Here is an 11481-nt window from a genome sequence, read left to right as displayed (position 1 = left end):
CTAGGTGACTTGCAAAACATTAGCTCCCCATTCGGAGTGTTTGCCATCCAAATCAGAGCAGGTGCCAGGAGGCAGCGCAGCAGCAGTGGGTTTGGGCAGCATGGCAGGCAGCGGCAGTGGCTCTCCAGTGGCCCAGCTATAGCCCATTTTTGGGGGGATGTACAAGGGGAGATGGCAGAGATGCTGCCTCAGCACCGCTGCTGCCAGCCGTGGTGCCACCTCGGTGTGTTGTTTCCGTTTCTCTTCCGCAGCAGCCCAGCTGCCTCTCGAGGCACCTCCACCCAGCGCGGTGATTTCAGCCCTGTGGAATGAGTGGGTTATTGCGGAAGCAGCTCAGCCTGGGCTGGTGGGAGCCGGGGCTGCTCTGTGGCCACGACTGGGATGCTGCACAGCTCAGTCCCTAGGGGTGGCTGCCAAGCCTCTTTTTGTGAGCGTGTTGCTGCGCCCGGGTACAGGGCCAGGAGATGGGACAGTGTCACCGACCTAGTGTGGGAAGTGGAGTGGGTGAACGGGGGTTTGGAGAGCTAACAGAGGGGATGTATTTAACTCATGGTTGCACCAGGGGCTCTGGAATGAGCCCAGGTTATGAAAGATGCTACTAGGTGCTAAAGCAAGGTGCCCTGGCTCCTGTCCAGGAGGGAGACGAGGTGTGTTGGCACATGAAGTGATCGTGGAAGAAAGGTCAGCTGAGGCAGGTGCTGACCTGAGAGCCGTTTGGTGCCTTGTGTGGGGCAGTAATGGAAGGTACAGGGAAGGCACGTGCTGGAGGGAGAGGAGCTGGAGATGCGCATGGAGAATATTTGGCAGCATCGTGGCCCTTGCTAGAAGCCCACAGCCTGAGACCCTGCGATACCCCTCTGTCTTGAGACGGGCTCACAGCACCAACCAGCAGAGGTTTTGCGTGCTGCTGTGCTCCGATGTGCCACGGATACCAGCACGTGCCCCGTCTCAGGGCGATGCCCTGTGCAACCAGCAGAGAGGCTCCAGCCCGCCTCGCTGTAGACTTGCAGGCGACAACCAGGGTTTCACTTGCTCCTCGCTGAGCTCCTCTAGCCACCCATGCCGGGTTGCCCAAGAGCTGAGCCGAAAGCGCACGAACCTGCTCTCGAAGCCACCAGCACGGGGATGAACCCCGAGCCAGCGGCGAGAGGCTTGGCACGAGCCTGTTCGTTCGCAGGAGCGAGGGATCTGCTGGGTGACTTGGGGGCCGCCGCGCCGCCGCCCACGGAGGGCCGAGGAGGGCGCGGGCTGGGGTCTGCGTGCCCACGCTTCGGTGCTGCCAGCGGGTCCTTTTCAGGCCGCGGCAGGGGCTGGGCGCTGCCCCCATCCTGCCGCCCGCGGGGGCCCGGGAAGGAGCCGCGGGGGCTGCCCGGTGCCCGCGGCCCCGCTGGGAGACCCGAGGGCGGCCGCCGCCCCCCGGGGGGGTCCCACCGTGGCAGCCCAGGCCCGGCTCGATCCCCCCCGCTGCCCGCTCGGGGGGCTCCGAGCAGCCCGGCCCGGCGGCGTCCTCGCCCGGGGGCGGCCCCGCGGCCTTTGTCCGGGGCCCCGCCGCAGGTGGCGGGGACAAAGCGGGGCCGGGGGCCGCTCGGGGCCGCCCCGCTCCCCCCGGTGCGCTCCGGGCGCGGCTCCCGGTGCTCGGCCCCGGCGCCGCCGGCGGGTTTTATGCGTGCGGAGCCCGGCGGGGGTGGGAGGAGCCGGGCAGGTTGTGCCCGCCGGGCCCTCCTCCCTCGCTCCCTCCCCGCCCGGCGGAGAGGGGTCGGGGGAGGGGGCAGCATGGCCTGTCCGTCCGGCCCCTTTTCCAGCGCTCATCTGCCCCGGGAGTGCGGCGCCGCTCCTCGCAGGGAGAAGAGGTCCGAATGGAGACAGACGGCAGCCAGCCCGGCCTCGCCTCCCCGGACTCCCCGCACGACCCCTGGTACCGGCGCAGGCGGCCGCTGCCGCCCCCCCTCCCCCCTTTAACCCCCCCCTCCCCTTTAACCCCCCCCCCCAAGCTCCCGGTCCCGGTGCCGATCGCGGCCGCCTCCTCCCCCCGGGCCGGGCCGGGCCGGGCAGGCGCGGCGGCGGCGGCGGCGGCGGTGCCAACATGGCCGATCCGCGCCCTCCCCTCCCCGCCCGGCCCCGCCGCCGCCACCCCCGCGGGGCTCGGCGGCCCCCCGGCGCGGCCCCGCTCACGGCTGTCCCCGTTCCTCCCGCAGCAAAATGTTCATCGGGGGCCTGAGCTGGCAGACCACGCAAGGTGAGCGCCCGGCGGCCCCGCACCTGCCGCCGGTGCCCGGTGGGGGCCGGGGGGGGCGGCGGGGCCGGGGTTGGGGTCGGGGGGGCGGCGGCGGCGGCGGGGCCGCGCCGGGACACCCACGGTGGGCGCTGTGCTTGCAGAGGGTTTGCGGGAGTACTTCAGCCAGTTCGGCGAGGTGAAGGAGTGCCTGGTGATGCGGGACCCGCTGACAAAGAGATCCAGGTGAGGAGGCCGGGCCCGCTCCTCCCTTCGCCCCCGCCGCGGCCCGGCCGCCACTTTAACCAACTTTCTCTCTTCTCTCCGCATCCCCTCTCCTGCCCGGGCTGCGGGGCTCAGGGGCTTCGGGTTCGTCACGTTCATGGACCAGGCTGGCGTCGACAAGGTTCTGGCCCAATCCAGACATGAACTGGACTCCAAGACGGTGAGATGACTTCTCTCATCTCAGGGGTGCATTTGCCGGCGGAGCTCGGCTGTGCTCAGAGCAGCCATCGATTGCGGTGTTTGATTTCCAGTTAGAGGTTGTAAACTATCGATTACTGATAAAGATTGATCGGCCCCTTCTCCACCTCACTTATCAGCTGGTAGCGTAGCTGCTGCCCGAGCTCCGGGCTCGCTATTGACCGCTGACCCAATGTCCGGGCATCGATCCGCGGATCCCGGCGGCGGTCGTCCTCCTGCCCGCCGATTGCAAGGCCCCTCCGCACAGCCACCGCGGCCCCCTGCCACGCCGGGACACCTGAGCGCGTCTGGGGGCGAGGATTCATGCCGGGGGACGGCCGTGCGGGTGCTCGGGGAGAGAGGGAGCCGCCCCTCGTGCTCCCCGGGGGTGCCGTGCCCCCGGCGCTGCTCCCTCCTCGCAGCCTCCGAGGCCCCGCTTCCTGCGGCCGCGGCGGCCTGTGCTTGCCCCTCGGCAGGGAGCCTTCGGTCCTCGCGCCCCACGGCTTTCCCCAGGCGAAGTTTTGGTAACGGTCGCGGAGGTTCAGGACTTTATTGTCTCCGAGCGTGGCCAGCGCCCGCCCATGTGGGCCACCGGCGGGCTCTTGGAGCAGCGGCCGTGGCTCCGGCTCTCTGCTTGAGAGCCCCCCGGGAGGGCGCGCGGGGAGATTTTGGCGGCTCCCAGGGCCGGAGGCGGATGGTACCCAGTCCTGCCTCGCAAATCTGTGGTGCTCGGGAGATGTGCGGGCTCGGTTTTGGGGGGGTGGGGGTGAGAGGTGTCTGAGTGGGAGGTCCCTGCTCTGCAGTTTTGGTGACTTCCCTTCCCCTGGATTCCTTTTCCGCGTTGCTGCCCCGGGGGTGAAGGTGAGGGTAGGGCTGGGGAGCGGCAGGGGCTGCGAGGGGCTGACATGGCGAACGGCGACGACGTTCCTGTTCCGGGCATGGGTGGCCGAGGAGTCCAAACACACAACTTTATTTCCAGCGCGTGGCTCGGGCATCCTTGCCTTTATCTCGGCAGAACGGAGGGGGCGGGAGAGCAAGACCCCCTTTCTGCGGGTTTACGGTGCGAGTTGCAGCGAGATCTGTGTCTGTTCCTGTTTAACCGCCTGGATCGCTCCCTTTGATGTGCACAGGTCCTTCCTCCCCCTGGGAGCTCGGGGTTAAACCTCTCCCAGCCTTCCTGGCCAGGCCTGGGTCCCCAGGACCCCAAACCTCCTCCTTTGGGAGGGATGTAAAGGGAGTTTTGCTCTGGGGCAGGGTTACGACAAAGTATTTTGAGGAGGACCCAGGTTTTTCTTTTTTTTCTTTTCTTTTTTTTTTTTTTTCCCTCTTTCTGTTTTGCTAGCCTGTGTAAACACGGTGTCTGATCAGCCAGTCCCGTCAGCAGCCCGCGGGCTGGCGTGGACCCCTCTTGGAAAGGCAAGCGGTGGGTGGCAGCGATCCTGACGGTGCTTGGGGCCGGGAGCGAGGTGAAATCCTGGGTCTCCATTCTTCTCTGAACCACCGCTGCCTCCGCAACACTGCTCCGTGGCCCACGAGGGCAGGGAAGGGAGAAGAAGGGAAGGGAAAAGAAGGGAAGGGAAGGGGTGGGTGGGTGCTGCAGGAACAGACGGCCTGGTGGCAGAGGGCGCGTGGGGACCAGCCGGCCATTGAAATTCCCGGCCGCATCTGCTCCGCTCGCCCTGCCGGCGCGGCAGAGAGCATGGGGGCTGTTTCGCCAGGGTCCTTCCTTTGTTAGGAACTTTGATCCTCTTCCCCGTCCTTTTTGGTTTTTATCGCTGGTTGGTTTTCAGCCGGGTCAGGTGTTTTGGGGTATTTTGCCCGGTAATTGCCAGGTGAGAGGTTGGTGCCGCATGGAGCCTCCATGCGCCTTTTCCCTGCTGAGCTGGAACTGCTGTGAGTCACGGGTTAAATGACACAAACTCATCTGAATCCTAATTTAGGGTTTTGAGAAACTTTGGAGGAAAAGGCCTGGTGTCCTGAAAGGGCAGCCTTCTCTCGAGGCTCGGTGTCTCCTGGTAAACAACACTTGATCGACGGTGTCTGCCCAACTTGTTGCTTCATTGTTTTCCAATTCTTCCTACCCTAACGAGCACTGTTGGCCTGATTCTCCGGGGAAAGCTTGTGCTTTTGAGACTTTTCTTTGTTTGTAAGCTAGATAGCAGCAGCCCACGGGGTTATTTATGGAAATGCTTGATATGAGAATTGGCTTGGCAGTCTCAAGGTAAAAGATTTGCGTGACTTTGTAAAGCTGCAGCTGGCCTCTGCCTTGAGCTTCTTCTTTCTGTCTGGGGGAAGAGCAGGCTTGGTGGTGCTGGGTCACTCGCTCGTTTCTTTGTTGCCGTTCCTGACTTTTTGCTGGGTTTGTCTTTTGTGGTGGAGAGCGTGGCTCTGGGGGCAGCGCCGGCTGATGGAGGGAGGGCAGCCGTGGAGGTGCGATGAAGGAACGAACCCAGCCGTCAGGTTTCGTGGGTCCTGCCCTGCCCTGGCCCTGCTTTGGGGCACCGATGCCAGCCAGGTTCGCGCAGGAGCTGCAGGATGGTAGCTGGTGGCATGGAGAGTGTTACTGAGGAGCCCCCCGTGCACCTGCACCGGCAGGTGCCCCACATCAGGGGGATTCCTCGTCCCTACAGCCTCGTGGGGTGAAGTGAAAGCGGTTTGTGCTCGGTTGACTTCCACTTGCCGTAGCCTGATAAAGGGTTTTTTGTTTCTTTTTTTTTTGGATACAATTGGAGCAGTTCTGAATGCTCTTACTCTCAGCAGATTTCTATCTAGGTTTGTAAAAAGGATCCGTGACGTCAGCGGGTGACACTGAAACACAACTCCTCTGGGGCTGTTTGTTTTAACACCAGAAACGAGGGGGGAAAAAGGTACCGGTGCTTTTGCTTTAATTAGAAAGCCTCCTGCCACCGAGGAGCAGTCCGCTTTTAGTAACTTGAGGCCGGCACTGAACTCGCTCTCCTCCGCGTGTTCCCAGGGCTGCCCCTTCAGCCGCTCGCCCGGGCCTCCCTCTACCTGCAACAATAGCTGCTTGTGCAGAAGAATTCGTGCAGCGACTGCCTGCTCCCTCCAGCCAGGAGGACGCGTTATCTCTGCCCAGTTGCTCACACTCAGGGTAATGAGAAAATGAGGCCGAGCTTAGCATTGCTGAGTGTGAAAGCATCTTCTTGGCAGGAGCTGAATGACACTGGCTGAGAAGTAAAAGACAGTAGATTATTGTTTTTGCTTATTATCTGCCATCAACCTCCTGCTCTCCTGCCGTCCCCCGTCCTCAAAATTCGCCGTGGGTGCCTGCGCTGGCCGGGAAGCGGCAGGGCGTGCGTGCGTGTGTGCGGGGAGAGGGGGCACGGCTCAGATACCCCAGAGAGGCACCCAGAGGGTCCTCTGATCTGCCTGCTCGCAGCCTGGGGAGGGAGGCTTATTTTTGAGTTTATTTGTACTCTTCACTTTTGCCTCTGTTTGCTTAGGTGCCGAGTTTATTTATGTTGCAGGCCGTGAGTCAGGACGGAGGTGGGGAAGGCAGGGAGAGGAGCTGGTGGAAGGGCCCGGGGAGGCTGAGCTCCGGGGCTGCGTGACAAGTGAAAGGGCGCGGGACGGGAGGGCGGCCAGGCTGCAAGGCTGAACAAAGCAGCGGGAGGCGGTCGAGAAACACAGCTTCCTTTTGGGCTGGTGGGACGATGCTCTGGGCTGCCCTCCCAGCTGCACGCCCGGCCAGGCGCGGGGACGAGCCAGCCCTGCTTGTACCGCGGGTCTCCTTAAGCTGATTTGTAGGTCTGGATCATCCCCGCCGTGATGTAACTTCACCGGAGTTGCTGTAAAAATAGGCGATAAAGAAAGAGGTGGAGGCAGAGGAGGAGCGCGGGCTCCATGGGCGCTGGGCGTGCGGCTGCGTTCGCGTCGCCCCGGCTTCGTGGTGGCGGTGGGAGGCCGACGCAGCGCGCGCTCGGCCGCGCTGACCCCAGCAGGACACACGGCACCTGGGTGGCGGCAGGTCCGTGCGGCGGCTGAGCAGGCACAAAGGAGGGCTCAGCGCGCCGAGGGGAGGCACGGCTTCATTGTGCGCGCTGCAGCCCACGGGAGAGGGGCGGCACGCTGCCCCGCGGCCACAGCCCCTGCGCTTCTGCCACGGGAGGCTCTGGGCTCCTGGGTTTATTCTGTACCCTCCTGGCGGCTCTTTTGTTGCCTCGCCCTCTGTTGCAGGGTGAAATGTGTTTGGCTTCTCGCGCGCCGCCTCTTTTCCGTCCTGTTACTAACCAGGTGAGCTCTGTGCTTGGAGGTAGAGTGAAAGGGAGAGCAAAAAGGCAAAAGGAAGCACTTTTAGCGCGACGCCGGCGATGCGGGGCACCCGGGGGCAGGCCGGGCGGGAGGGTGCAGCCCAGCCCGTTAATCCCAGCACGTGACGGGCTCCGGGTGCCGCCTGGCCAGCGCTCAGCCCGAGCCGGACCGCTGCATGCTGGGACTTGTAGTCTCCGTGGATTGCACCTTACCGAGCGGGGGAAGATGTCTGCGGCCTGCTTCGTTTTGTGCTCCTCAGGTAGATGCTCTGGGTTTTTAGCAAGGTGTGCCACGTGGGCAGAGACGGCCGTGCGCACGGAGGAAATCCTGCGTTTGTAAAGAGGCAGCAAAAGCGTGCTCACCTCTCCTTTCCAACGTCTCTTTCAGATTGACCCGAAGGTAGCGTTCCCCCGCCGAGCACAGCCCAAGGTAGGTACTGCGGCGGCCCTCGGCCCTCCGATGCGGCGAGTCGTGGTGGTGAGGTTCTGTCCCCTGCGCGAGGTTGCCAGCGCGTGTGGCGGAGTCGCTCCCTGGGGTTTGCTCAGGACTCGTGTGGGGCATGATCTGAGCCGGCTGTCAGGCGTGCAGTGCAGTGCTGGGGGGTTGCGGTGCTGGAGGAACCAGCAGGCCCCTTGGTTGTACTTCAGGGTGCAAAGGTTAGAAGCGCTGAGATGCACTCTGCGCAGGGGGAGCCTCGGCCGTCTGAGGTTGCAGGCAGTGTCCTGAAGCTGCAGGAGACACAGAACAGCTCCATGCTGTGATACACGAGGAGAGAAGGGTGGGGGGGTGTGCGTGCGCGCGCGCATCTGTGTGTGAACAAGTGTATGGCAGGGACGGGGTAAAGGATTTAAAGGATTTCATTTTGTGAAATGCCCTTGTGTGCTTCGGCACAGGCAAAGGTAGAAGGTGTTGGACCTTAGCTGCGAGAGGCTCTGGCGTTGAAGTGAGCAGTTGCAGGGGCTCTGTCCAGGTGTGCAGCCAGACTTTCAACCGAGGAGCCACCAGCAGGCTGGAGACTGCTTTTAGGCTTTGGGTGTCCCGTCAGGTTTGCTCTTGGGTGGGAGTTTTAAAGTTCGTTATCTTGATTCCAAGTGCTGTCACGGGAAGAGGAGCTGGAGGGAGGCACAGAGGGAAGCGGAGGCTGGTGCTGGGAGGGAAGTAAGGGGGGTCGGGCCCTGAGAACAATTGGTGAGCAGGTATCCCGAGTAACTGGAGCCAGGAAGCACATGGTAGGAATTGGGTTAATTCCATTAAGCAGTTTGGTGACAGAAGGTGCTTTAGTGTTAGAACGGGCTGCTCTCCAAGGCAGGGAATTGCTGCGGATTAGCCCCATGCTCCTTGGGGTAATTAGGACCATGTGTTCCTCTGAGAGCAGGGGTGTAGCCAAGCAGCGAAGGGGAGGATGCAGCTGGAGAGCCAGTTCAAAGGACGTCAGCGTGCCTCTGCCTGGCAGCAGCGGCCCCTCTCAGGGCAGTTCGCTTCTTCCCTTGTCCCAGTGGCACGAGTGAGAAGTGGCAGAGGGGTCTTTGCCTCCTTGCAAAGGCAAAACAGGATCTAACTGGGACTCGTCCGGGCTCCTTTTAAGTGAGTGGGGAGCAGGTGCACGATGGGCCTTCCTCCATGCGAGACTGGATGCTGTGCGGTTTGCGAGACAGGATGGCAAAGCCCGGGGAGCCTGCCTGTGCTGGCCCCGGGGGAAGCAGAGCAGACGTCTTCGGGTGAAGGCTGGGGAAGCAACGCCCCGCTTCTCGGGGTCTGGGGGCACCACGGGAGCGGCAGCGGCTCGGCGAAGGCTGGAGCCTGCTGTCCGAGGAGGTGTTGGTGAGCTGGTGTGCGCGTGCAGGGAGATGCCGTGGGACCGCGCCGAGGGTGCTGCGGGAGGGCTGGAGCTCGGCTGCCGCAAAGGGGCAGCCGCTTGCTGGCAGCAGAGGGTGAGCTCGTGGCCTTTTGAGCCCCGTTCTCCGCTTTGCTCTCGGTTTATTTGGTGAATTCCTGTCCTTCCCTTTTCCAGATGGTGACCCGAACGAAGAAGATATTTGTGGGTGGTCTGTCAGTGAACACTACTGTGGAGGATGTGAAACAGTACTTTGAGCAGTTTGGGAAGGTAAGTCTCTCGAGTGGCATCGGATCAAAGCTGTTGCTTCTGGGGCGAACGGGAGTTTTCTGAACTTTTTTGGAGGCGGGGTTAGGAGCCTGCGAGGCTTTTGTATGGGGTTAAGTAAATCGAAGGTCGGTTACAGAGGTTGGGTAGCTGTAATGTCTTTGTAGCGGACTTAGCCCTGTGTTGGTTTGAAACAAAGAGCTTGTGCTTGTTTCTGGAGTCTCTGGGACCTGGGCTATGGGAAATGGTTTTCCATTTTTCCCTATCCAGAGGCCTGTTGGGCATTTTGGTCCCACAGACTTGCAGTTTGTTCAAACGCTGAAGGAAAGAGTGTAGACACTCTTAACAGGGCTGCTGCAGCATCAAACCCGTGGTTTTTGGCCTGTTTCTAATTCCAAGCCTTGTGATTGATATTTCTGTGATCCCTTATTAAATATAAGCCTTTTGGCCCCGAAAGTTCTCCTGCTGAGTCTTGGGCAGGTGCTGATGTTGGTTTTGGATGTTGGGAGAAAATCTGGCATGTTGGCTGTCCCTCGTGTTGGCCTGGGTCTTCTGTGCCGGCTGGTGGCTCGGGGGAGAGTAGGCTTCTGTGGATTGAAGTTGTTTGTGCCCCTGCTCCGTGACAGCCAGGTGTGCAAATCACTGGTCGCAACGGAGCTGGAGGATGGAGGAGGCTCAGCCTTGGCCTTTTGGCTGCATCAGGAGGCTGTGGGCCTCCTCAGGAGCAACAGTATTAGACTGGAGGATCTAATTTTAATGAAGTTAGGAACTGGTGGAGATCATTGTAGCCAAATACTGAATGTGGTCGCTTCTGAGGCAGGGCACTGTGTCTAGTTCACTGTTGCTCAGTGGTGTTGTGTTTCTTAGCTCTTTGGGGCAGGAAGAGTTGGAAACAGTAGCTGTTGGGGTCTTCCCACCTGGCCAGGGTGGCAGAGCGCGGTTTGCTGCGTGATAATCTGGCCAGGATGTTGCTGCTAGCATCCTGGACGTGGAACGAAGTACCACAGGAGCTGTGAAGAGTGTGAGGGATGAAGGCTTTAGTATTCCTTTTCTTCTGAAAGATGATGCAAAAGGGTGATGCTACTTTAAGGAACGTTAGCAGGTGAAAAGGAGGGGAGCTTTGAAATCAGTTTTGCCAGATCATTGGAGCTTTTGGGTAGAAAATTTGGAACGAGTGCTTGTTGAGTACCTCTGCTCAGTTTCAAAAGTCAGATCTGTGTGTGCCTGGGGTGCTGTCATGACTGCAAGATGAGACTTCTTTCTGTTTCTGTTTAGCCCTAAGAGAGTGATAATGGCAAAAGTCATCACAAATCCTCGTGTCTGAGAGTCATAAGCTCTGTGTGGTTTTTATTTTCTGTTGGAAATAACCGAACTCTGTTTTGTCTCTGGGAGCTTTTACATGGTGTCACTGAAGGGCTCCACGAAAGGTGGTGTTGTCCATGTGTCTGTGTCTGAAGGCTGTCAGCAGCATGTGTTTCTGTGCTTCTACTGCTGGATGGGTTCGATAGGAAGCTGAAATGTCTTGGGTGTAATCCCCTTTTAAACTGAACTGTACCCTTGTTAATGTGAAGCAGAAACATGTCATGTAGTACTCGGTTTACAAGCAGTTACGATCTTGTTGCTCCAGTTTGAGAAGTACTTTCCAGTTCTTTTAGAGTGTTAATCCTGTTATATTCCTCTTGTTTAACGGTCTTGTGTTGACGGTCTTGACCTTGCACCAGGAGACTGGCAAGGAGCGGTTGTGTCAGATTGTTTTCTTAAGACTGGGCAGAAGGGAGAGTTCTGCACAGCTCAGTGCATTCATTGCCCAAGAGCCAGCATCCCGGCCGACATCCGGCGCTCAAAGTCTGCGTTAGGTCGATGCAGCTGGCCTCTCGGCTCTCGGGAGTTTCCATGGGGAGAGGTCAGGGCTGGTCACATTGATTCACTGGTTTTGGGGCTGTTTTCTGACTCATCGGGCCGTTTCAGCTGAGCAGAGGCTCCTCAGAGCTCTAACACGAAGCATGCTCCCTGGCCTTTAACCATCTTCCAGGCCAAGCCTCAAATAATTCATCGAAGGCCAGGAAAACTGTTCCCTGAGAAATTCCCTGCAGTTGGTAGTTCCGTGTGGCTGACCGGGGGATCGGTGGGAGCACACATTGCAGAGGAAAGCCTCTGTGGCCATCAGCACTGGGGTTCTGAGCTCTGAATGTGCTTCTGTGGTTTCTAGGGCTAAGAAAAGCCTGTTGCCCACAATTTCAGATGTGAGTCATTCTTACGGAGAGCATGACTTTGGTTCACAGGCTCTTTGTTATGATACTCGGGGCCTCCTAGATTTCAGAGGTTTCCTAGGATCCCTTCTTCAGAGGTACGCTTGGCACCTGATTTTGTGGTCTTCCATCTCCTTAATTTATGGCATCTTTAAGCGAGAGGTGAAGCTTCAGTCAGGTGAGCC

General features: G+C 60.1%; 1 protein-coding gene across 2 annotated transcripts in view; it reads left to right on the top strand.

Annotated features, from left to right (window-relative positions):
* Nucleotides 1–1721: 1721 nt before the first annotated feature.
* Nucleotides 1722–11481, top strand: part of MSI1 (musashi RNA binding protein 1) — a 30103-nt gene continuing 20343 nt past the window's right edge. The window contains exons 1-6 of one of the 2 annotated variants that reach the window (XM_035556699.2): nucleotides 1722–1915; nucleotides 2196–2236; nucleotides 2377–2458; nucleotides 2573–2657; nucleotides 7334–7375; nucleotides 8958–9050. In XM_035556699.2, coding sequence (XP_035412592.1) covers nucleotides 1857–1915; nucleotides 2196–2236; nucleotides 2377–2458; nucleotides 2573–2657; nucleotides 7334–7375; nucleotides 8958–9050 — 402 coding nt within the window. In that variant the 5' untranslated portion in view covers nucleotides 1722–1856. The remainder of the gene's footprint in view (nucleotides 1916–2195; nucleotides 2237–2376; nucleotides 2459–2572; nucleotides 2658–7333; nucleotides 7376–8957; nucleotides 9051–11481) is intronic. The other variant, XM_035556700.2, reaches the window with a different exon arrangement.

This window comes from Cygnus atratus, chromosome 17 (assembly GCF_013377495.2).
Source record: "Cygnus atratus isolate AKBS03 ecotype Queensland, Australia chromosome 17, CAtr_DNAZoo_HiC_assembly, whole genome shotgun sequence".
NCBI classification, from domain to species: Eukaryota; Metazoa; Chordata; class Aves; order Anseriformes; family Anatidae; genus Cygnus; species Cygnus atratus.
The sequence above is the reverse complement of the archived record's forward strand: the minus strand, read 5'-3'. Positions and strand labels throughout refer to the sequence as shown.